The following is a 24388-nucleotide window of genomic DNA, read 5'->3' on the forward strand; positions in this document are numbered from 1 at the left end:
ATCACCCAGTCACCCCATCCCTCCCACCCCAACCCCCACTCCAGCAATCCTCAGTTTGTTTCCTGAGATTAAGAATTCCTCATATCAGTGAGGTCATATGATACATGTCTTTCTCTGTTTGACTTATTTCGCTCAGCATAATACCCTCCAGTTCCATCCACGTCGTTGCAAATGGCAAGAGCTCATTCCTTTTGATGGCTGCATAATATTCCATTGTATATATATACCACATCTTCTTTATCCATTCATCTGTTGATGGACATCTTGGCTCTTTCCACAGTTTGGCTATTGTGGACATTGCTGCTATAAACATCAGGGTGCACGTACCCTTTCGGGTCCCTACTTTTGTATCTTTGGGGTAAATACCCAGTAGTGCAATTGCTGGATCGTATGGTAGCTCTATTTTCAACTTTTTGAGGAACCTCCATACTGTTTTCCAGAGTGGCTGCACCAGCTTGCATTCCCACCAACAGTGTAGGAGGGTTCCCCTTTCTCCGCATCCTCGGCGGGGGTATTCTTTTCCATGCGCTGGGTTGCCCAGCTGCCCTCCTGGTTGCTGTGAGGCCAGATGAGGGAAAAGGAGGGAAAGTGAGCCCTTTCCATGTGGAAAGGATGGGTATGTGACATTTAAGTGCCATCTGCAAGCCTGGGGGTGGGTGTGCACATCACCACTGTAGCCTCCTTCGCCTGCTGGGGCCCAGCATCCTGGGTGCAACAGGCAGAGGTGGGGTGCGACTTCCTTCAATGCTTGGACGCTGCCAGGCTTTGCTACCTTAAGGTGTCCCCGCCGAGGTTGCCAAGGTCCACGGGTGAGGTTCCTGATCAGACCTCCCCAGGACCTTCCTGCCTGTCTCTTCCTCTAGCCGTGGGCTGGCTCTGGCTTGGGGGCTGCCATGGGCATGCAGACACTCCACAGAGGGCCTGGGCTTGCATTCCTGGTGGAGGTGGGGACGAGGGGGGGCGGGGATGTCACTGAGGAAGCCAGACACGCTTTTGCCCGGGATGCTGTCCTCCCTTACGCACTTCATCAGCTCCGGTGTCCTTCAGGGGTGAGCTCCCCATGACAAACGGAGAAGCCACCAAGCATGGATGAGCCCCAGCCCCATCTGGCAGCGTGGGGCCTATAGAAGCCCTTCCCTATCTCTTTCCCACTGTGCCAGCCTCAGAACCCTGGGAAGTGGAGAGCAGTGTTTTCTTAGTGCCCCAAGTGGCCAGGCAGGCAGGCGTGCAATGGCAGGAGCAGGACTCAGTTTGCCCCTGTTAGCAGTTCCAGCCTCCTGCCCGCCCTGTGTCCAGCCGGCAGGACAGTGACTGGGACCACAGTGTCTGTATCCGGAGCTCGCTCGGGGAGCCCTGAAAGTCAGCAGGAGTGAGAAGGTGGCCCAACAAGTAGGGTGTCGGAGGATTTCACTAGGGCCTGGGTGGGGGCATGCTGGGAGAAGGGCCCTGCATCCATGGGACCTGCCTAGGTGAATGAGATTGCGGGGGTGGTGGGACGTGGAGCTGAGAAGGGGTGGGGCAATGGGCAGCGGGCCTGGCTTGAGTGGGGGGCGAGGGATTGGAGAGAAAGGCAGTTCCTGATGGTCCCCTCCCCAGGGGCTGGCTTTCCTCTGGTCCTTCCCTCCCAATGACCACGTCTTCATCGAGGCCGCAGCCCTGGGCTTTGTGCCCACACCTCTGGCACCAGGCTGCCTGGAGACCCATCAGTGGCCTTCCCTCCAACCACAGAGCCCTCCCTGCTACCCCTGTCTGGAGGGCAGGTCTGCCACCCACACAGGCTGGCTAGGATGGCAAGGTCCTGCAGCCAAGTTGGAGGGCTCTGCTTCTGGCTTGTGAGCATCAGTAGCCAGAGCTGCCCCCAGTGGATGGCTTTGCCCAGCAGCTGGGCACACAGCCCAGAGAGGTGCACAGCAGGCGAAGGCTTACATGATGGCCTCGTCTGACAACCCAGAGCTGCATGTCCTTGGTGGGGCAGCATGTCCCTGGTGGAGCAATCCTCAGAACAATCCTCTGTCCTGGTAGGGCTCTGGGTGGGTGGGATTTCAGAAGTGATGGGTTGGCAGGGCTTCTCCCACTGACCACGGTTGGCCTGGCTGCCACGGGCAGTGCCGGTTGGCCTCTCCTGCAGTATTCTCATTTGTGGGAGAGACTAGCTCCCTGGGAGTGAGAGGGCCTGTGTCTTCTGTGCTGGACCATGGCTGCGTGGCAGCTTCCCATCCCCTGCACCTGGCGGGTGGGGCCCCCCAGGAGGCCCCACATGCTTCCTACCTCCCTGCACAGCGTTCTGGACAATTTGATCTGTCTCATCAGCTGTGTCTAATCTGCTCATCTTAAATCCACTGCTGGGTTTTAATCTGTGGTTTCTATAGCTTCTGGTCCTAAAAGTCCTTTCTGGTGCTTTGTGAACCTCCTGGTTTACTCTTTCTCACATCCTTTTCCTGCAAATATTCTCAAGCTTCTTTTTCTGCAGTGAGAGCCTGGTTGGTTTATGAGACGTGTGGGGATCCCTTTCTGCTGGTCTTTGCGTATGGCGCTTTGTTTTGCTATGTGGTGTTCTTTCTGACTGTCCTGCTCTTTGTCCTTGAAATGATTTGTGAGACTTCTCAGAGGTCTAGCATGAAGATGAGAACTTCGGTTCTCCAGGTGCCTAGGAGCACTACCAGTGCGGGAGCCCTTCCATCCAAGTCTTGGCATGAGGATCCCTGGACCCCCAGTGTGGCCCCGGTGTGCTCTTGTGGCTTCTCAGGGACTCTCCCCACTTTGTGTGCTGTTCCTGTGGCACCTGGGGGTGGCTGTGGATAGAGCCCCCCCCTCACCCTAGGAGGGCTGCCTTTCAGGGTCCCAGCTCCACTCAGGGGAGGGTTTCCTACTACAGTCCCATCTTGGGGACAGCCCTGGGCCTCGTCTTCAGTCTCCCTCACCTTGGGCGACCAGAGCCCAGTTTGCCCAGATGGGCCAGTGCCTCAGGGCTGGAAAAGCCAGTGTACTCCGCTTTCTTTCCTCTCTGGGTTTCCACGTTCTCTGAGATATTGGCCAAATCCTGCATGACCTTGTTAGTTCATGGCTGCTTTTAAGATGTTTTCATATTCTTTCAAGCATTTTGAGTTGTTTTTACTAGAAGGGTCCAGTTCCAACAGCCTGCCCACCAATCTTGATATCAGGTAAGCCTAGGATGATGGCCCTAGTGGGCACTACCAGGGCAGCCAAGGGTGGGAACCCAGCCTGCTCCTGTCACCTCGGGGCCCTCTTCTGCATCGGGCACTGCCTTCAGCTCCATCTTCCAGCACCCTGCATTTCTGCAGTGGCACTGGTCACCATGGTGATGTCTCACCTGCACATCAGCCAGACCTGCACAGTCAAGGGTTTTACTGAGGACAGGGTTGGGTCCCCTGAGGCATCACTGATGCCCGTGCCTGTAGGGGCTGGGGGGAACATGGGGCTGAGTCGTGGGGATCCCTCCAGGGCCTGTGGGAACCAGTGGCGACAGTAGTCGAGTAGATCCTTCCTCCCTGACCCCCTCCCTCTACTTCCCAGGCCAGCCAGACCAGTGAGCCAGAAATGAGTGGAGAGGCAGGGACAGCATGATGTCATCCACAGGAAGACCTCCATGTGGCTCCGAGCTGTGGTCGTGTCCACGGTGCCAGCCTCAGGCTTTGGCCCCTCCTTGGCTCTTCCATGCTCTGTGGCCAGAGCCCCTGCCACCTGTCCACCCACCCACCCATGCTTGGGTGCTGGCACAGCTTAGATGGCAGGGTCGGCGTGGTGGGAACGTCCTCCTTCTGAGTCCAAAAACAGAAAATGTTTTGCTTCGGAGACCCAAGACCTGGGAGCAGTTGTACTGGCATAGAGGGGGGCTCTCACCTCTCCTCTGTTCACCTGCCCAATCCTATGGCCGGGGTGCGCCTCTCTCGGGACTGTCGTGTGTGGGTGGTGGGGACCCTGGCCTGGGGCTGGGAGCTGGAGCCCCTCTCGGCCCACTCCTGCTCCTCCCACGCCTGAAGTACCCTCCCCTCCCCCCACCTCCGTGTGTCTTCTCCAAGGCTTGGGGGCAGAGGGTTTGGAGTGGCATGGTGTTTGTGATTTATGTTGAAACCTGGAGCAAGGATGGGCAGGGTCTGGGCATCTCATCCCACCTTCTCCCAGCTGGGGCCCAGTTCACAGACCCTCTTTAAAGGTGCGGACCCCAAACCTTGCTCTAGTAGGTGCTGTGTTCTGGGCGGGAGTGGGGGGGGTGGCAGGGTACTGCACGGACCCTCCCCAGTCCCAGGGCTCCCCAGGCTAGTGCACTTGGAGCTCAGTGGACACACAGTTACACACATGCATGCAGACATCTGCGGAAGCACACACTTCCAAACACCCACACGTAACTGTACACTTGCACATGCACGCAGACCTCAAGGCCTCATGTACATGCACATACGCCGAACACTCCCTCACCCCCCTGGCTCCTGAGGCTCTTCTGGGGGCATCTTTTTGGCTCCCTTCAGTGTCTCTGCAGCCTCTGTGTTGTCTGTTCCCTGGCTGCGGCCGCTGGCTCTGCCCTGCAGCCTTGCCCTGGCTCAGGCACACATGCAGGGCTAGAGACCCTTAGTCACCTTGTCCAGGGTCAGTGGCCTCAGGATCTCATCTCTGTTCTCAGCTCGATTAGGGGAAAAGATCTGCTGGCCCCAGAGGCTGCCAGGTTCTCGTTCTTGCTCCTGTGGCCACCCTCCACGTGTTGTGTCCAGGGCCAGTGAGCGTGGCAGGCAGCGGGGGCCAGTGTGGCCCGTACTGTTGTGTGTGAGCACTTAGGGAGATGGTTGGGTGGTGCCGGTGAGCGTCACGGTGTCTGGGGTATGGTTCTGCCGTGTCCACAAGGGTCAGGGGCATCCCAGAGGCGGTTCTCTTCTGGGCCAGGGAGCACTGCAGGTTCAGGGAGGCAGTGGTGTGTTGTCTGCTGTTTATTCAACACATTTTTTTTTTCCTTTTCCCGCAGACTGGTGACCCTGTGTGAACAAAGCTGCTCTCAGGGACCCATGTGCATCATCTTCTTTAAGTTCGATCCTCGCCCTGTTTCTAAAAATGCATACAGGTAACCCCCTTGCTCTGTGTCTACTGTCCTCCGCTTGGCCTCAGGTGCCCCACAGTCCTCATAGCGCCCAGGTGGGGACAAGTTGTACAGGCTGGGCCTGCCCTGTCCAACAGCAGTTATTCAGTGTGGGATGCAGCAGCGGGTACTGCCAGGTGGCAGGAAAGCTGAACTGACATACAAAGGTGCAGAGGCTTAGCTGCTTAAGGTCGCTGTAGGGGCAGGACAGAGGAGCCATGTTGGGCCAGGTAGGGGCGCAGCCCTGTGGTTTCTGCAGGGGCGCCAGGGGCAGCAGAACTGGCTTGATGAGCAAGAGCCCCATTTAGACTGGGCTCGTCTGTGTTGCCAGTGGTAAGTCTGGGTGGTGGTAGGAACACAGGGTCTGTGGGTCCTGAGCTGGGGAATGAGGGTGGGGGTGGGGAAGCTGGGAGACCAGCAGAGGAGGTAGGAAACTGAGGCCAGAGAGGGATGAGACATGATCCAGTGCACGCCCCTCCTCCCCACGACCTTGGGCTCTGGATGTGCCCCTCTGTTTCCTGGGGCACCCAGTGGGAATTTTTCCGTGTTTTTCCAAGTATAAGGCTGAGAGGTAACCCACAACCAAAATGACATTTTAAACTGATCACTAGTACGATTGCTTGGAAAGTTTTCATCATTTTGAAATCTATACCAGAAATGATTTGAACCATTTTGATTAGCTTCTTAGACTTGAGTCACCATGCAAAATTGCACAGACACCATGCTGCCTAATTTTGTGCTGAATGAAACTCATTCCAGGCCAGAGGTTGGGGACTGAAGAGTCCCCAGTGTTCCCATCATGCAGAGGAATGGACAGCAGGGCCAGGCCAGGGTCCTGGAGCTGACCCTGCACGACCCCCAGCAGAATGAGCTGGGGTGTAGCCAGTGGGCAGGATCCAGGGGCAGTGATTTGAGCAGGGGAAGTGTAACATCCAGAATTATTAACTATAACAGGATTGGAATGCCCTGGGTGGAACCCCGTCTTCCACCCTCAGGCTGAGAGCCAGACCTTGCCGGAGACGCTCAGCCGCAGCACACTGGATAGCAAAGAAATCGCTGGGGTGCCATGGCAGCGGGGCTTGCTAGGAGTCTGCCCTCCGATGTGCGGGCAACTGTCTCGGGAGGATACTGGGGGGAGGTGCTGGCCACTAGGTGCGTGGGGGAAGCTGCATGTGTAACCGGACTCATCCTGGGGGGAGCCAGGCATGTTGCCAGGAGTGTCCTGCGGTGTCTCTTCAGCGCCCTCTACTGACGAAACTTAATATGGTACTAGCCCCAACGTCAGCTCCTTTATCCTGAGGAGGCAGTGAAGGGCAAATTTGGGGCTGAGACATAGTAGCGGGATTACTGACACGGTCTACCCCTTTGGCTACTGAGGTTTCATGTGCACCCTTCTGTGCTCACATGAACTCTCACGCACCAACAAAATGACTCTGTTTTGACCTGATAAGGATTTCTCACACGGGGACACGCAGCCTGACAATTCCCTGAGTCTGTTCCTGGCTATATTTACTACCAGATTCAGCCGCAGCCTCCCTGGAAATGCTGTTTCCTGAGGTTACCTGCAGTCTCCTGCCAGTAAAATAAACATGGGAAGAAGGAGGAAGGAGGTCTCTCTTGTTTTCGCTCAGGACCTGTGCGTCACTGCCAAGACCTCTCCTCATAACGACTCCTTGTGGATTGTGATTCAAGACAGCCTTAGTGTTTCTCTCCAGTGTATTCCAAAGCCCTAAGCCAAAAACTAAACATACCACCGCTGGTGACTGACCGAATACACTTGTTGTTTACCCTATTGCGTGGCGGGGGGCGGGGTGCAAGAGGGACTTCCGGTAGCTGCTCCTACTCTAGCTGTGGGGTTGTCTGGCCCTTGAGAATGGGTGGGCTGTGGGCCCTTGGTATTCATACTTCCATACGTGTGTGATAGAAAAGGATGGGAGGAGCAAGGAGGGGGCCGCATGGGAGGGACACTGCAGCAGGGCCAGTGAGGAGAGGCCAAGCCTGGGCCTGTCAGAGATTGGAGAGTGGTTCCCGGTGCCTAGAGTGGAATGGGGAGCAGGCCAGGCTCCGGGGCCATCAGTGTGGTGGGGAGGAGGCCCTGGCTAGGCAGTGCTGCCAGGAGCCGATGGGGCCAGCAGGACCTGCCCCAGCGTCCCTCACTGGGGCTCCCTCCTGCTTTAGCCATCCCTGTCCTGGCCTGGGATGCACCAGCCTCTGCCCCCCACGTTAGCATGTACTGCTGTGTCTTCATCTCCCCCCCTCCACCTAATAATTGGCAGGAATAGGAGTGTGTGCCATTCTAACCATTGACAAGTGTCCAGTTCAGTGGCATTAAGTACATTCACGTCGTTGTGCAACCATCCCCGCCATCCATCTCCAGAACTCTTCATTGTCCCCAGCTGAATCTCTGTCTCCACCAAACACTGACTTCCTGTTTCCCTCCCCCCAGCCCCTGGCAACCACCAGTCTACTTTGTTTCAATGACCTTGACTACTCTGGGGACCTCATATAAGTGGAATCGTAGTATTTTTATGTGACTGGCTTATTTTATTGAGCATAGTGTTCTCAAGATCACGGTGTAGCATGTGTCAGAATCTCCTTCCTTCTTAAGGCTCAGTAACATCCCATGTATGCAGGACCACATTTTTATCCATTCATCTCTTGATGGACACTTGGACTATTTCCACTTCTTGGCTATTGTGAGTCATGCTGCCGTGGAGATTAGCATACAAGTGTCTGTTTGAGTCCTGCTTTCCATTCTTTTTCTGGGGGGGGTATACCCCGAGGCAGAATTACTGGATCACATGGCAGTTCTGTTTTCGACTTTCTGAGGAACTACCAACTTGATTCCTGCGAGTGTCTTTCGATGGCCGTGCCATAGGCTTCCCAAGCCATGCCAGCCCATGTATCCGTTTGGTGGTGGAGTATGTCTTCATGGTGTGTCATCATTGTTCACTGTCCAGACCAAGTTCTCTCCCACCAAGGCAGACAAACCAGGTGCCAGGGCCACCATCCACTTGGACTCTGCTGCCCACCAAGCTGGTCCACATGGCTGGGACCCATCGAAGACCCTCCGTGTGCTCTCTTAGGCACCCTCAATATCATCACACGTGCAGTGGCCTCTTGGCACTTGGGGTAATGGGAAACACCTGGTTTTGTTTGTGGGTTGAGCTCATCCCTGCAGTCATTGCTGCTCCAGGGTCAGATGGTTGCAAAGAGGACTTTTATAGCTGGAATGGTGGCCATCCTTGCCATGGAAAGCTGACCTTTGAACAACATGGATTTGAACTGTGCAGGTCCACTTACATGCCGATTTTTTCTTTTTTAAGATTTTATTTATTTATTTGACAGAGACACAGCGAGAGAGGGAACACAAGCAGGGGGAGTGGGAGAGGGAGAAGCAGGCTTCCCGCTGAGCAGGGAGCCCGATGCATGGCTTGATCCCAGGACCCTGGGACCATGACCTGAGCCGAAGACAGATGCTTAATGACTGAGCCACCCAGGCGCCCTGACATGCCGATTTTTTAAAGTACAGTACTATAAATGTATTTTCTCTTCCTTATGATTTTTTTTTTTTTTACTTGATTTTTCGAGTGATCTCTACACCCAGCATGGGGCTCGGACTCACAACCCTGAGATCAAGAGTCATGGGTTCCACCAATGAATGAGCCAGCGAAGCGCTCCTCTTTATGATTTTCTTAATAATGTTTTATTTTTCTCTAGCTTACTTTATTGTAAAAAATACGGTATGTAATACACATAACATATAAAATACATGTGGATTGAACTGTGTATGTTATTGGTAAGGTTTGTGGTGAACAGTAGGCCAGTACTAGTTAAGTTTTGGTGGAGTCAAAAGTTATACATGGATTTTTGGGGAGCCTGGGTGGCTTACTCGGTTAAGCATCTGCCTTCGGCTCAGGTCATGATCCCAGGGTTCTGGGATGGAGCCCCATGTTGGGCTTCCTGCCTAGTGGGAAGCCTGATTCTCCCTCTCCCTCTGCTGCTTCCCCTGCTTGTGCTCCCCCCTCTCTTCCTCCAAATGAATAGATAAGATTTTTTTTTTTTTTAAAGATTTTATTTATTTGACAGAGAGATAGAGAGCACAAGTAGGCAGAGAGGCAGACAGAGGGAGAAGGAGAAGCAGGCTCCCTGCCGAGCAGGGAGCCCGATGTGGGGCTCGATCCCAAGACCCTGGGATCATGACCTGAGCCGAAGGCAGCCGCTTAACTGACTGAGCCACCTAGGCGCCCCTGAATAGATAAGATCTTAAAAAAAAAAGTTATACCTGGATTTTTGACTCTGCGGGGAGGGCGGTTGGTTCCCTTAACCCCTGTGTTCAAGGGTCAACTGTCTATGTAAATGATTTAAATATCTGCCCTACAGAAAAGAATGAGACATCCTCACCTTTGACACTGTGGGCAGTGTCACCCACGGCTCTGCCATTGCCAGATGCTGATCTCACGGGAATGTGTTTTCTGACCTCCCAGGAGTCAGTTCCTGGAAGATGAGCCTGTCCCTGTCGTGCCCTGCCTGGGACCGGCCCAGCGATGGTGGCGCTTGGTCTGTGCCTGCCACTTTGCAGGCTTGCTGGTGAAAGGCATGGCTCCTGAAGCATCTCTCCTTCTCTTGGGCCTTGTTCAAGCATCGTATCATCTGTTTCCCCACGAGAGAAAGTGTAGCCTACCGCGGAGCATGCATCTTGTTGTCTCTTCCCCCCCGATTTGGCAGTCACAGTGTGTTGTTGAGTGACGCTCACCGGGTGCAGGCAGGGAGGGAGCCAGCTCAGCACCTGCTCAGGGAGTGAATGTGAGCATGGCCACTTCTGCAGAGCATCTCCAGGCCTCACGCTGGGCTGGGCCCTGGTGTCATGGATCCCGTGGTCTACACCTCCCATCCCCCATGTCAGCATCCCACTGCCCCTCGCTGTTGGGGATACCCATCCCTCCAGATGTGGCAGCGGTCCCCAGGTCACATCCCACTGCTGCCTCCCCGCAAGCACTGCCCTGGCATGACTCCCCAAATGCCCTCGGGCCTCCCCACCTGTCCTCTTGGTGCTGAGCTGGCCCTGGTGAGGTGGGCTCCGTGGGTGTCACTCCCTCCTGGGGTTGCTTCTGCCATGGGGCATCATGGCCCCTGCCCAGACGTGGGATTCCCCTGGGTGGTCCCAGCCTCTGCCTCCCATGCCTGTTGTTACCTGGCACTTGAAACCTCCAATTTTTGGTGACGATTACGCAGTGTGAGTACTGTCTGGGCGCCTGTTGGTTCTGTTCGTTTTAAATTTTAGTACGGATATCTGCAGCACTGAGGCAAGGAGCGTAGCAGGTAAGGAACGGTTTTAGCAGCCTGTGAGCTGCTGACTTGGAACTTTTCCGTGCTGGCTGCAGCTTTGCCCCGGGGTCCCCATGACCTTGCTCTGTGGAGGCAGCGGTGTTTCCCTGGGGTTCTAGTTATGTCCCTGATTGTAAAGGGGTACGTGCTCTTTGAAAAGAAGTCATACCCTACAGGATGTACGAAGTAAAATGTGAGCTCCTGTAACCCCTGTGGTAGGCTGATGGCTCCCAAGATTCCTGCCCCTGCTGTACACACCAATGTCATTCATTCCCCTGGTAGTGTGTGGGGCTGTGGGGCTCAATGTGAAGGGATTTTGCCAATGTGACAAAAGTCCCTAATCAGTTGGAGTTAGTCAAATGGGAGCAGTCCTGGGTGGGTCTGATGTAATCAGAAGAGCCCCCAGGTGGGGCCAAGCCCCTCCTGAAGAGGTAAGCTGCTGTGCTTGGAGGGGCCCATGGCCGGGAACTGGGGGTGGCCTCTAGGAGTTGAGAGTGACCCCGGCCTAGGATGGGAATTCTGCAGCAACCTCAGGAACATAAGATGCCGAACCTCAGCGACACCCTGCTGGTCGGCACCTTGGGTGCTACCTCAGGGGTCACTGAGCAGAGCACCCAGCACATCCCGGCCCACGCTCCTGACCATAGACTGAGATGAGAAGTAGGCGTCGCTCTGAGCCACTGTATACGCACGCTATGTGTGGCAATTTGTGAGGCCCCATAGAAAACCAGTATGCTTCCCATCAGGTAACACTGTCATGGCTGTCGTATAATCACCGTCTTTATTAAAATGTCTGTTTAGACTCATGAGCTAATTCCCCTTGTTGGCTCCAGTCTGGAGGGGCTGCTGGGTGAGCTGTCACATCGTTCTGGTGGCTTCCACGGGACTCATCACTGCTGGTGACATCACTGGGCCATGGGCCTGTACACCTGCTACCTGGCTCTAAACTCTCCCCAGATGGTGCACAGACTTGCCCCTCAGATGGTGCCGAGATCCCCCACCCCATAGTACACAGATTCAGCCCCCGAGATGGTGCCCTGACTCACCTTCTAGACGACACACAACTCACCCGCCAGATGGTGCACTGACTCCCCCCTTAGATGGTGCACTGACTCCCCCCTTAGATGGTATACAGACGCACCCTCCCAGATGGTGTGCAGACTCAGCCATCCCAGATGGTACACACTCCCCAGATGGTGTGCAGACTCAGCCATCCTAGATGGTGTGCAGACTCACCCCCCACGTGTTGCGCAGACTCACACTCTCAGGTGGTACACAGACCTACCTAGTACCTCCAGACGGTGCACAGACTCACCCCCAGTAGCAGGGTGAGGAGTGCCCATCGATGAGTAATTAGTGGTTTCAGTTGTTAGAACAAAACAAACCTGACTTGCTGTCCTCAGAGCCCCTGACTGGTGGGCATGGCCCCTGCCCCTGGGCGCTGTGGCACAGATGGACTTTTATTGGTGTTGCAGTACCCAGAAGTGGTGAGTGAGGGAATACTTTCTCTTACTTGGAGCCTTGATGTGGGTACTCATCATGCCCACGTCTCCCAATTAGGTATTTAATGAAATCCCCAACAAACCACTAGCAATTCAGCTAAATAGCGACTCTTATGGCAGAAATAACCGGGCAGTTATTAATATTCCTAGTTATTAACAAATGCGTGTCACTGCTCCTTGTTTTAAAAACAGTAGGGAGTTGAAAATCTTAGGACAAGGTTTTGCTCAGTCAGCTTTTTTTTTTTCCCCTAATTTTTCCTTTTCTGGAGACTTACGTAAGAATCAGAACCAGAAGCCAATAGCACCAGTCTCCATTTGGGAAGCACCTCGCTGGCCTCCCCGGCCTCCCCGGCCCCCTCTCAGCACAGGTGTCAGGAGGAGTGAGCAGAGGAGCGGTGCTGGGGGTTCTGAAGGCGGACACTGTTTCCTGACCACGTGGAATGACCTCCACCCACAGGGGTTGGTGGGGCGCCCGGCCCATACACGTAGCCTGTGGGAGCAGTGCTAGCTGGGTTGGGTCCAGAATTGAGTCGCAGAAGGAAGGGACAAAGCAGATGTGGCAGAAGATAAAAGAGGTCAGGGCCCGGCTGGCTTCTCCCTAAGGCTGTCTTCCCCCTAAGGCTGTCTTCCTGAGACCGGGGCTGGGGTCCGGCAGGTGGCGCTGCAGAGGATTGTTCTGTGAATGGCTGGGTTTCGTATCAGGGACGGACTGCTCCCTAAGTGCCTGTCCCTGAGACCTGGAGCAGCCTGGAGTGCTGTGCCCGGGGGGGATAGAGGGCTGCCGCAGGCTGGACAGGTGTCCCGAAGGTGGTGAGACTGGAGGTTTTGATGGCCACCGCCAGGCCTTGGCCATGTTGGTGCCTGTGGCTGGGGCTGCGTGGGGAGGTATAGAGTTGGGGCGGGGGGGCTACTGCATGCTGTGTGCACAGGATGAAAGTGCTTCTGTGGGCCTGGGCGGTGGTGTGGGTGCCAGTTTCACTTTCAGTTTTATGAACTTTGTTAACTCACATTTTACCACAAGCAAGTGTCCATAAAAATCTTTTTTTTTTTTTTTTTTTTTAAGATTTTGATTGACAGAGAAAGAGACAGTGCATGTGCAAGCCGGGGGGAGGGACGGAGGGAGAGGGACAGGCAGACTCTCCGCTGAGCAGGGAGCCCGATGCGGGACTTGATCCCAGGGCCCTGAGATCATGACCTGAGCTGAAGGCAGACACTTAACCGACTGAGCCACCCAGGCGCCCCTAAATGTTCATAAATATCTAAATCAATACAAAAATGATTTTTGAAGACTCCTTAGGATCTGACCACTGACTAGGCTGACTTGGTTTCAGACCCAGTGTGACCACAGGTGGCCAAGCCATAGCTCCTGGCCCCGTGTCCTTTGCGCACCTGCCAGTGGTGCTCAGAGGGTCCTTTGGCTGTCCCTTCTTAGACCCAGAGGTCTCACGGATGTGGCAGCCCCACTCAGTCATAGTCTGTGTTCTTATTTAAAAGGGCAAAGCTGACTAGAAACTTTGTTTTCTTTTTTTTTTTTAAGATTTTATTTATTTATTTGAGAGAGAGAGAGAAACAGCATGAGAGGGGAGAGGGTCCAAGGGAGAAGCTGGCTCCCCGCTGAGCCGGGAGCCCGATGCAGGACTTGATCCCAGGACTCCAGGATCATGACCTGGGCCAAAGGCAGTCGCTTAACCAACTGAGCCACCCAGGTGCCCAGAAACTTTGTTTTCTTATGTTAAAACTAGAACTCTTTTGAAAACGTTGACATCTTCTCTGCTTGCCAACAAAAAACTCGTTGGATTCATAATGCAAAAAACTAGAGAAACACAGAAGTTCTTACCCCACTTCCTTCCCCCAAACACCCCAAAATGCAGGACAGTAGCCTCCAGAGATCCTGTGCTCTGCCGCTGCTCCACATGTCCCCAGGGCCCTTCTGGTGGGCCTGCTCACATTTCCAGGAAGTCACGGGCTCACTGGGGATGGCCTCGGGGGAAGGGACAGATGGGCAGAAGGGGTACTTCTCTTGCCACCGGGGCACCTGGGACATGCCTGTGCAGGTCCTGCTGCCCTTTTTGGGTAAGTGGGGTATGCAGGGTGGGATGGGATATGCGTCTTTGCCCAGCATCGCCTCTCTCTTTGTCAGGGTCCTGGGGCACAGTCTTGGCCGAAGGCTCCCTAGGAAACCCACCTGTCTGGCGCCATCACGATCTTTGTCTCCTGAGGGTTCCTGTCCTCTTTAAGACTTGCCTATGTTGCTAAAGGAGGCAAATTTTCTTTGTTAACAGGAGAAAAAATTGGCTTTTCTGTTTTCCCCTGAGACCTTTAGTCATGCTTTCTCTTTCAGGCTCATCCTGGCGGCCAACAGGGATGAATTTTACCACAGACCATCCAAGCTAGCTGACTTCTGGGGGAGCAACAATGAGGTCCTCAGTGGTGAGTCTTTCCTCAGGGGGGGCAGCCACAACATGGCAGGAAGTAGGAGCCCCAGAGTGCTTTTAACTGTTACTGGTGCTGCCTCTCCGTGTAAGTGCAGAATGAAGGAGGGGACACTGACTGGTCTCATGGGGGAGGCTCCCAGGTTGGGGTCTGGGGCCAGCATTGAGGTGACCAGCCCCGAAGTGTCTACCCAGCGCCATCCACATGGTTTCATGTGTTGTGGGTTCCCAGAGAAGTAGCTGGAAGGATCAGTTGGTTTTATTTGGATCCACCTTTTCGCTGTGCACGTGTGGTTGGGTTTGTATGAGGTGCAGGTTCACATTCGGTCACTCTGTGAAGCATCGTAGTTGTGTGGGGGGGGTGTGTGTGTGCGCGCGCGAGCACACACATTTCTCTTTACACACCGGCACACCTTGCTCCAGAGATGGTCTGAATTTGGGAAGCAGAGGCTCGGTTGGAGCACGTTCAGATGGGAGCTGCATGAGGAGTTCCCACAGAGGGAGGCAGAAGCGGAGGTGACAGCTGTGTCCCCTGCTGGCTCAGCGGACAGCCTCCCTGAGCCCCGTGGACAGAGAACAGTTTCTGCCCATGGGGCGGACAGGGGTCTACTTGGAGGGCACGTGGACAGGTGTTGGCCAGGCCAAGGTCCCTCTGCCTGCGAGCTAGGCATCAAGGAAGCAGAAAGGAACCTGGCAGGGCTGACAGGGGTGCTCAGGTGCCCAGTGGGCTGAGTGGGTGCCCTCCGGGGTCTGGGGACACCAGGTGTGCCCTGCTTCGCCTGCAGCATCTAAAACCTTGACTGTGGAACTTCTATAGAAGGCCTCCTGTATAGACTGGTTGGGCGTTGGTGTGAGGAAAACACTGCCCAGGCTGGATCGTTCTGGTGCCATGTGGAAAGAGGACAGGAGTGGGGAGACTGAGGCAGGGTGGTGTCGTGGACAGGAGATCTGGCAGGTGGTGGGGAAAGCTGTTGTGAGACCCCTCTCACTGAGAGCAAGAGGGAGAAGAGGCTAGGTCTCTGGGTTATGTCTTGGCCTCCTCAGAAGCTGCGCGGGAGACATTGGAAATGTCTAGACGTGCAGACAGAAGTGGGGGGCCAGAGACCCCTGTTGTGTAAGCTCCAGGTACTTCAGTACAGTAACCCCAGGGGGGCCATGTATGTGGGGTCCTTGGCTGGGCCAGCCATGGCTCTCCCAGAGGTCGAGGGTCAAGCCTGCAGGGCAATGCGAGGAGGGCTGAGGGGAGCCTGTGGGCCTGGCCAGTACCATGCCAACCATCCTGAGCTAGAGTAGAATGGAAGGGGGTCATGGGGATGGGGCAGGCTGTGTGTGTTGCTGCTGCAGGGCATGAATGGGTGGCTGTAGTGGCGTGGGGGATGGGGACTGGTCAGGGTGGGTGGGGTGAGGGGTGAGGGCCTGATGGCACTTCTTGAGTATTTTTGTAGAACAGGACACAGATGAAGGGTTAGCCTGTTTGGGCTCCTTTGGCCATCCTGGCCACCTGGGCTCCATGCTGCTTAGGCACTCAGTCCTGCACCCTGCCCCTAAATCAGGGCCAATCCCTGCTGAGGGGTTCCAGCCACTTGGAATCCTTCACCCTTTGTAGTGATTTGGAGTTGGTCTCTGGCATGCTGACACGGGGCTCCTGCCTAGTGGGAGGGTGGCCCTCCTGCATGACAGTGCCGGGTGGGCCCAGTGGCCACTGCACCAGTTAGGGCTGGAAGACACTAAGATCCACATCCTCCCGCCATCTGACATCACCACATTGTGTGCAGAATTGTAGGCCAGTGGTTCTCCAAATGCGATCTGTGAGCTAGTAGCATCAGCATTGCTTGGGAACTTGTTAGAAGTTTGGAAAAATTCAGGTATTATTTTTTAAAATATTTTTTCTGTCTCCTGCTCTCTCTTCTCGATCTCTTTCCTTCTCTCTGCCTATTCACACATATATTAGTTTTCTTGAGGTTGTCCCACACTTTGATGATGCTCAGTTCATTTTATTAAAAGATTTTATTTCTCAGTTTTTTAGAGAGAGTGTGCACATGGGTGTGCATGAATGAGGGGAGGGGCAGAGGAAGAGAGAGAATCTCAAGCAGATACACTGCTGAGCGCAGAGCCTGACGCGGGGCTCAGTCTCACGACCCTGAGATCATGACCTGAGCCAAAATCAAGAGTCAGACACTTAACTGACTGAGCCACTCAGGCACCCCTGATAATGCTCAATTCATTTTTAAAAACCCTCTTTTCTCTCTGTTTCATTTTAGATCATTTCTGTTGCCATAACTTCACATTCACTAATCTTTCTTTCTCCAGTGTCTAATCTGCTTTTAACCCCATCGTATATGTTTTTTCTCTCACACATTGTAGTTTTTATCTCTAGAAATTCAGTTTTTCTATCTTCTTTGTATGTTCTTAACTGTTTTAGCATACAGAGTATAGTTTTAATAGCTGTTTAAATATCCTTGTCTGCAAAGTCTGATGTCTGTGTCAGTTCCAGTTCAGTTTGACTAGATTGATTGAACTTTTAGTAAGCAGGGCCATGTTTTTCTGCTTCTTTGCATGCTTGGTAATTTTTGATTGGATGCCAAACATTTATGGGTTTTATCTTGTTGGGGACCGAATATTTTTGTATATCTATAAATATTCCTGAGCTTTGTTCTGGGACACAGTCAAGATGCTCAGAAACAATTTGATCCTTTCAGGTCTTGCTTTTAAGATTGGTTAAGTGGCTCTGAAGCTATGCCCAGTCTAAGGCCAATGATTCCCTATTCCTCAGGCAAGATCCTTCTGTCTTCCCTTGCCTGTGCTCCCTGGATCTTGAGGTTTTCCAGGCTGACTTCTAGGAACAGGCACTATTCCCAGCCCTGCGTGAGCACTGTCTCCTCTAATCTTTCTGGATGGCTCTTTCTTGGCCACGGGTAGTTTCCTCACACACATGTACCGATCAGTTGTCTGGGGTTCTGTGCAGCTCTCTCCTCTCTGGTCTTCTGTCCCGGGAGCTCTGGTCTCCTCAATCTCCTCAGGCTCCCAGCCCTTCTCCTCGGCCAGGGAGTCTGGTGGAGTCCAGACCCTCGGCCTGGGTCTCCTTCCCGTGCAGTGTCCTGGAGACTCTCTCCAGTCGTGGGGTTCGCCTAGTTTATTTCTTGTCTCAGAGATCTGTGTCCTTTGTTTTTTGATGTCCAGTGTCTTGAAACACATTGTTTCATGTATTTTCTTTTGGTGGTTTTAGGTAGGAGAGTAAATCTGGTCCCTGGTGATTGGCCAGATATGGAATTCTTGTTTACTTTTCAGTGTTTGATTTGTACGAGTTTTTTATGCATTCTGGATCGGAGTCCCTTGTTGGATAAATGTATTGCCTCCTCATTTTCTTAATGACATCTTCTGGTGAGCAGAATATTTTCTTTTAATGAAGTGAAGTTTACTCTTTTATGGTTTATTCTGTTTGTGTCTTTGCCTACCCTAAAGCCATAAAGATGTTTTCCTCTTTTTGCTTCTAGAAGCCTTTTGATTTAGGGTTTTGTGTTTAGGTCTATGATTTATCTTACATTTTTGTACTTGATGTGAGGTAGGGGTTGAGATTCATATCTCAAGTTCTCCTAGCCTTATTTATTGAATAGGTAACTCTTTTGCCTATTGCATTCCTATGGCAACGTGGTTGAAAATCAGTTGAACACATGTGTGGATCTATTTTGGACTCCTTTGTGTGCCATTGATCTGTTTGTCTGTCTTGATGCCAACATCACACTGTCTCGATTGCTGCAGTTTTTTTAGCAAGTTTTGAAATCAAGTGGTGTTAAGTCCTCCAGCTTTGTTCTATTTCAGGACTCCTTTGGCCATCCTGGCTCTTTTGTGTGTGCATATAAATTTTAAAGTCAGGTTGTTAATTTCTATAAAATAGAACAGCTTCCTGGGATTTGGATTTGGATTGTGTTGACTCTTCTGGCCATTTGGAGAGAACTGTCGTCTTAACAATATTGACTCTTCGGTTGAGGAACAGGGCATCTCTGTCTCTCTTTTAGTTACAGATTCTTGACTTCTCTCAGCGCTGCTCTGTGGTTTTCAGTCTTTAGGTATTACGTGTTTTTCCTTAAATGTTTTCCTACTTTTTGTTTTATTTAATGCTATTGTAAATGGTATCTTTAAATTTTCATTTTCTGATTCTTGCCTTTATTTACTTAGCAGTTCTAGTAGATTTTTTTAAGTTAATTTATTTTTTTTAGTAATTTTTGTATCTAACACCAGGCTCAAATTCAGGACCCTGAGATCAAGAGTCCCATGCTCTTCTGACTGAGCCAGCCAGGTGCCCCCAGCAGATTTTTTTTTTTTTTTTTTTGTAGATTCCTTTTGGATTTTCTTCACCTGTAATCCTCTCATCTACAAATACAGTTTACTCCTTCTTTTCTGATCTTTCCATCTTTCTTTCTTTTACTGTTATAATTTATTATTATTATAAAAATGATATTTTAATGATTTAGCTGCTTTTACCCCAGTCTTCAACTGAAATGATCCTCTAATCTAGGAAGACACTTTGCTATGACTTAAAGGGCCTCACTGACCCAGTGGTGAGGCCCCATGGAGGGCTAACCATGACCTGGGCCTATGGGGTGGGAATCAAGCAAACAGGTGTGCCTGGATGTGCTCCAGGCTCCTAGTGAAGCACCCAGCCTGAGGGCCTGTGTGTCCTGCTAGGGGAGGAAAGCCAGTGGCCCTGCACCTGATCCAGGATGTGGGATTGGGGCCTGGTGCCGTTGCTAGGATGGAGCTAGTACTGTGCTCCCAGCCCAGTGTTGATCCAAGCATCAGCATGCATTCCACACGTGCCAGGTCCCACTGCAAGCTTTCAGGGGCTCCATGGGCATCAGATGTCATCCTGGGAGCATGATCTGTCTCACATGCCCTGTGGGCTTTAGGGCTGCCTTGCCCTGAGTAGTTCAAGCCCCTATTCCTTAGCCAGGGCTGCTGGGCTGAGCATGTATCTCCCTAGCACACAGGGCCAGGGCAGTAGGCGCTACTGGTGGTGACACTATCATCTGTCACAGGGCTTGACATGGAGGAAGGCAAGGAAGGAGGCACGTGGCTGGGCATCAGCACACGGGGAAAGCTGGCCGCACTCACCAACTACCTGCAGCCACGGCAGGACCCAGATGCCCGGGGCCGAGGTACCATGGGGCTGTGGTGGGTGCGGGGCAGGGGGGCGGGCTTTCCTGGGCACATGTGGACACAGGAGGAGGAAGAAGGGGAAGTGGGGTGTTTCTGGCTCTGAGGCCCACTGGCTGGCATCACTGTGGGAACCCCCCCTCCGCCTGGCCCACACAGCACCTACCTGCACAGACATGGTTTGCTCCTCTCAGGGAACACTCTCCACATTTGTGCCCCAGGCCAAAGTGTCACTTCTGGCTGTTGTCATTGTCCCCCACCTGTCAGATGTTTGCAGAGCAGTACCCCGTGGGAAGACAGCTCCATGGACACACGTTGTCCCCACTGAAGATTTTTTTCCCCTCATGCTGTACTTCCATTTAGGGTGTAATGGCAGGAAAAAAAAATTAAAACCCAACAAAAACCGAGTTCTTGATGCAGACCTCCTTAGCTGCCAGGGGAATGAGGTATGGCTCCCCAGGACGAGGGACTCAGCCCTGCTGCCTCGGCCATGTGTATCTGTCCCCTACCCACAGGTGAACTTGTGACCCACTTTCTGACTACAGACATGGACAGCTTGTCCTACTTGAAGAAGGTTTCTGCGGAGGGCCACCTGTACAACGGCTTTAACCTCATAGCAGCTGACCTGAGGTGGGTCTGCTGGGAGGGGGATGGCAGCCCATCGGGCACTGCCACAAAGCTGAGTTGTGGGCTTGATGGGAAATGGGGTTCCCGCCCTGCCACTCACCTTGGGGTACTGTGGCAGCCTCTGCAGGGACATCGCTCCTGGTGGGCATGGTGAGGGTCCCCAGGGCCGGCTGACTGTTGCGGGGGCGCAGGGATCAGAGCCCAGGCTTCCTGAAGCAGTGTCAGGGTCGCTGGCTCCTACATGCGAGCTATAACATGACTGCAGCGGGCATCTCCAGTCACGGGGGGCACCCCTTGCCCACGCCGGCCCCTTGCCCCTGAGCTCTCCTCTACGTGTCCGTGGCTCAGGAGTGCCCTGTTGTGGAGCTGCACTTCGCTTGCCCTGTTCTGTGCTGCACAGAGGTGCCCCAGGCTGGAGGAGGAAGGCCCAAGCACCGCTGACCGGGGTCCGGAGCAGCTGGTGGTGGTCAGGTGCTGCTGAGCTCTGGGGCGTCACGGTGGCTTCTTTAGGGAGGTGTGTCTGAGCATGTGTCTGTCCCAGCTGCCCATGGGCCCCGTCACCAGAGGACGTGGAGGCTCTGCTGCGCAGTCATTTGGGGGAAGTCTTCCCCTACCTGGAGTTGGGCAGATAGGCAAGGAGCAGAGGCAGGAGGAAGGGTCCCCAAGAGGCCTGGAGCCTCAGGGGTGCCTGTGCCGGCCGCGAGTCAGGAGGCTGGTTGCTGGAACCCGGCAGGGGCCTGCAGCAGTTGGGGTGTTGCCAGGCCCAGTGAGGCACTCAGAGGTGCAGCAGTAGCCGGCAGGTGCCCGCATGGCCGTGTGGGGGTGGATGCTGAGCCCTTCATGTGCAGCGCCTGGCACATCCTCACAGCCACCCCATGTGCACCTGCTGTGGCCGAGCTCCGACGTGGCGAAGACCCCTGCTGGTGTGCAGTGGGGCTGGGGTCCCCGTGCTGCTCTGGGCTGTTGGCTGGGGTCCAGGTGCCCCTGGAGACCGCAGCCCCATCCCACCAAGTGGGCACCAGGTTGGGGAGGAGCACTGCGCTCATGGCCGTGGCATCTGTGTTTCTTGCTGAGGTGCTCGCTGGCCATTGTTGGGCTGTGGCCTGGCTTCTCCGAGTGCATTTATCTGTGTGGCTCCCGTGCCTGGACCCTGGCCGCGGCCCTGCAGCAGCTCAGGCGCCAGCCACACTGCTGTGGGCCTTCACAGGGCTGTCTCTAGGCCAGGGCCTATTGCTCAGCAGCGTTTGCTGAGTGCCGGCTGAGAGGCGGGCACTGCCCATGGTCCGCCTCCCCCGGGGGACGCTGAGCCGTGAGGTGAAGTGATTGTTGGTGTTTGGTGCAGAGTAGTGGGAGTCCTGTGGTACCCTTGTCCCCCGGAGGGGGGTGGTGACTCCAGAGCCTGTGCCCAGGACTGTTGATCAGATGCCAGTGGACAGCGGCAGGGGGAGCGGCTGGGGCTGCGTGCTGGGTGCCAGGCGCCTACCCGGCCCTTTCTCCAGGTGTCCAGACAGATGTGGCGACAGATGAGTAGACACTATTGACAGTCTTGGTGCATAAGGCAGATCACGGCAGGTGGGGGAGTGGTAATGCCACAGCCATGAAGGGTGGCTGATGTGGAGAGGCCCTGGCTGGGTGTCCTCACCTCCGATGCCCCAGGGCCCACGTGCATTCCTCAGAGCAGGCCGCACAGAGTGGCTGGTGGATTCAGGCATTGGTGGGAACAGCCCGACAGGGCGGGTGGGGCGTCCTGTGCTCCCTCCTGGAGGACTTGCACTTTACAGATGTGGGCTGGGGACTGCAGGGGTTTTGTGAATTTGTCCTTCAGTGAAGCGAGCATCCATCGTCCTTCCCTCCTGCCCTCCCCTTATGCACCCCTGCTGCCAGTGCCCCAGAGGTCAGTGGATGTCGTCAGCTTCCACCAGGGGAGGTGGTCAGTACGCCGTGGTTGGCCCATGACCAGACACCTGGCCTGAGCCTACTTCCTTCCACAAGGAGCCCCAGGCCCCCTGTGCCTTGAGTGTCCACTGCATGTGGCCCGCTCAGCCCCACTGCACAGATCGACACATTGATGTGGAGGCTGCAGTGGCCATGGGAGGAGGTGGGGCTGGCGTAGGTACTTGCTGCCCTGGACCTCTCCTCCGCACCATGGGCAGCTACTGCAGGGAGACTTCCATGCCCAGGCAGGGACCCCCTTGCTTGTCGTTCTCTCTACAGCTGACCCAGTCTGGGAGACCAGTAGACCAGCAGGACTCAGTGCTCAGCAGCCATGTCAAAGTGGCTGGGTGACGAGGGCCCCATTCTCTGAGTGGACACATGCATGGGCAGGCGGCTCCTGCAGGTGGGCTTGGGCCCATCCGTGCCTGAACAGCTCTCCTGGCTCCTGGGGCCACAGGGTCAGAGCCTGCCTCCCTAGACACTGCTCTCAAGGCCAGGTGGTCGCCAGGGCAACTGAGTGGGTTATGCCCAAGGGCCAGGTGTGGAGGGCTGAGGCCAGAGGGTGGAGGGAGTCGGCAGTCAGCAAGGAACCCCAGTGGTAGGTGCCAGAAGGAAGTCAGGGTCAAGAAGAAGAGAGCCTTGGGGCACCTGGGTGGCTCACATGGTTAAGCATCTGCATTCCGCCCAGGCCATGATCCCAGGGTCCTGGGATTGAGCCCCACATCGGGCTCCTGGCTCAGCGGGGAGCTTGCTTCTCCCTCTCCCTCTGCCTCTCTCCCTGCTCATGTTCTCTCTCTGTCTCTCTCTGTGTGTCTCTTTGTCTCAAATGAATAAATAAAATCTTTAAAAAAAAAAAAAAAAAAAAGAAAGCCTCATTGCTATCACGGCTTGTCCCTGACCAAGCATGGCGGGAGTGGTGTCCAATCCACAGGTCTTCATGCTTTCTAGCTTTGTGCCTATAAACACAATTTCTGAAGTCATTAGCCAGATATCTTGAGAAATGAGCCAGGGGCTGTGGGGAGGAAGAACACAAGCAGAATGTGAAGCCCCCTGGGGCCAGGGTGGGCACAGCCAGAGGGACTCCCTGGCAGCCCCACCCGGCTCTTTCTTTGCAATGGTTCATCCTGGAGGTTAAGATTCCTGTGTGGCGTTCCCTGCACCTGCAGCAAGGCGGCTCACAGGCCAGGAAGAGTCCTTCCTAGTTTGCAGAGAAGGCAATTTCAAGGAAGATTTACTATGGTATTTAGGAGTGGGAACATTTTCAGCTCTGAGCATTTTGAACTATTTTTAAATGCACACTCAGCACATAAAAGTAGGCAAATGTGATCTTTGGTGCTTTGTTTGGAAGCCTCTGTTACCCTGGGGTATTCCACCGTGTCTGGAGGTGCCCAGAGATGGGCTGTGGGGGTGGGGACTGGTGTCTGTGGGCACAGTGCAGTTATTAACGCACATAGCATGCGAGTACCTGTGCCACGGGGGCATGTGGTGAGGCAGGAGGGTCTTTTAGATGCTGCTCCCAGGCCAGTGGTCTCTGGTGAGCCAGGAGTCAGGAGCCAGGGGTCTCAAAGATCCTACCTGGGAGGCTGGGGCCCTGACCAGCTCCTGTCCTGGTTGCAGCGAGCCATTGTCCCTGTCCTGGACTGTGGGGATTGCCAGACAGTGAGAGATTTGGATGCCCCATAGCTCCCATCTGACTCTCTCTTTCCTCCTGTCCACAGCACAGAGAAGGGAGATGTCATTTGCTACTATGGAAACCGGGGGGAGCCCGAGCCAGTCGTCCTGGCACCAGGTAAGCGTACTCTGATGGGTGGTGACAAGGTGGGGGCTGCTTCTGTGGGGACACTTCTGTACTTTTCAGAGACTGGGTCCCTGTCACATTTCTCTCCTGGGATTATGCTCCTTGGCCGTTTGTGTGCCTTATGCCCCCATAGTGGCCCATGGCCTACACTTGGTCCACATGTCAGGCTGCCCACAGCCAGGGCCACCTTCCCCTAGCACTGAGCCCGTGACTGCCCAGAGAGAATTGAAAAAGGACAATCCGCAAAAGGACGCAGAGGCCACTCCTACCCCCACTTCTATGCGTTGGCCCAGAGGCCTTTGTGGAAGCATCTGGAAACTACCCCTGTGATGCCCTCTCTCATTTCTCAGTACTTGAGATCCTGTGACTGGAGATGCTTATTTTCTGCTAAAGGGAGGAAGGAAGGGACAGAGAGAGAGAGAGGGAAGGTCGAAGGGAGGGAGCGAGGTCATTTCAAATACATCGTGTTGTTTCCCTGAGCTTGATCCTGCCTGACCGTGTCACTTTTTAAAAATAACAGCTTTAT

The 24388-nt window shown here is 54.2% G+C and overlaps 1 protein-coding gene across 3 annotated transcripts in view; it reads left to right on the forward strand.

The window, feature by feature from the left end:
* The window catches only part of TANGO2 (transport and golgi organization 2 homolog), a 40517-nt gene that overhangs the window by 7436 nt on the left and 8693 nt on the right, over nucleotides 1-24388 (forward strand). For all 3 annotated transcript variants that reach the window (XM_032398567.1, XM_032398568.1, XM_032398569.1), the window contains exons 2-6: nucleotides 4976-5071; nucleotides 14258-14346; nucleotides 19385-19504; nucleotides 20018-20132; nucleotides 23783-23853. In XM_032398567.1, the coding sequence (XP_032254458.1) occupies nucleotides 5016-5071; nucleotides 14258-14346; nucleotides 19385-19504; nucleotides 20018-20132; nucleotides 23783-23853 (451 nt within the window). In that variant the 5' untranslated portion in view covers nucleotides 4976-5015. The remainder of the gene's footprint in view (nucleotides 1-4975; nucleotides 5072-14257; nucleotides 14347-19384; nucleotides 19505-20017; nucleotides 20133-23782; nucleotides 23854-24388) is intronic.

This window comes from Phoca vitulina, unplaced genomic scaffold (genome assembly GCF_004348235.1).
Source record: "Phoca vitulina isolate PV1807 unplaced genomic scaffold, GSC_HSeal_1.0 scaffold117, whole genome shotgun sequence".
NCBI lineage: Eukaryota > Metazoa > Chordata > Mammalia > Carnivora > Phocidae > Phoca > Phoca vitulina.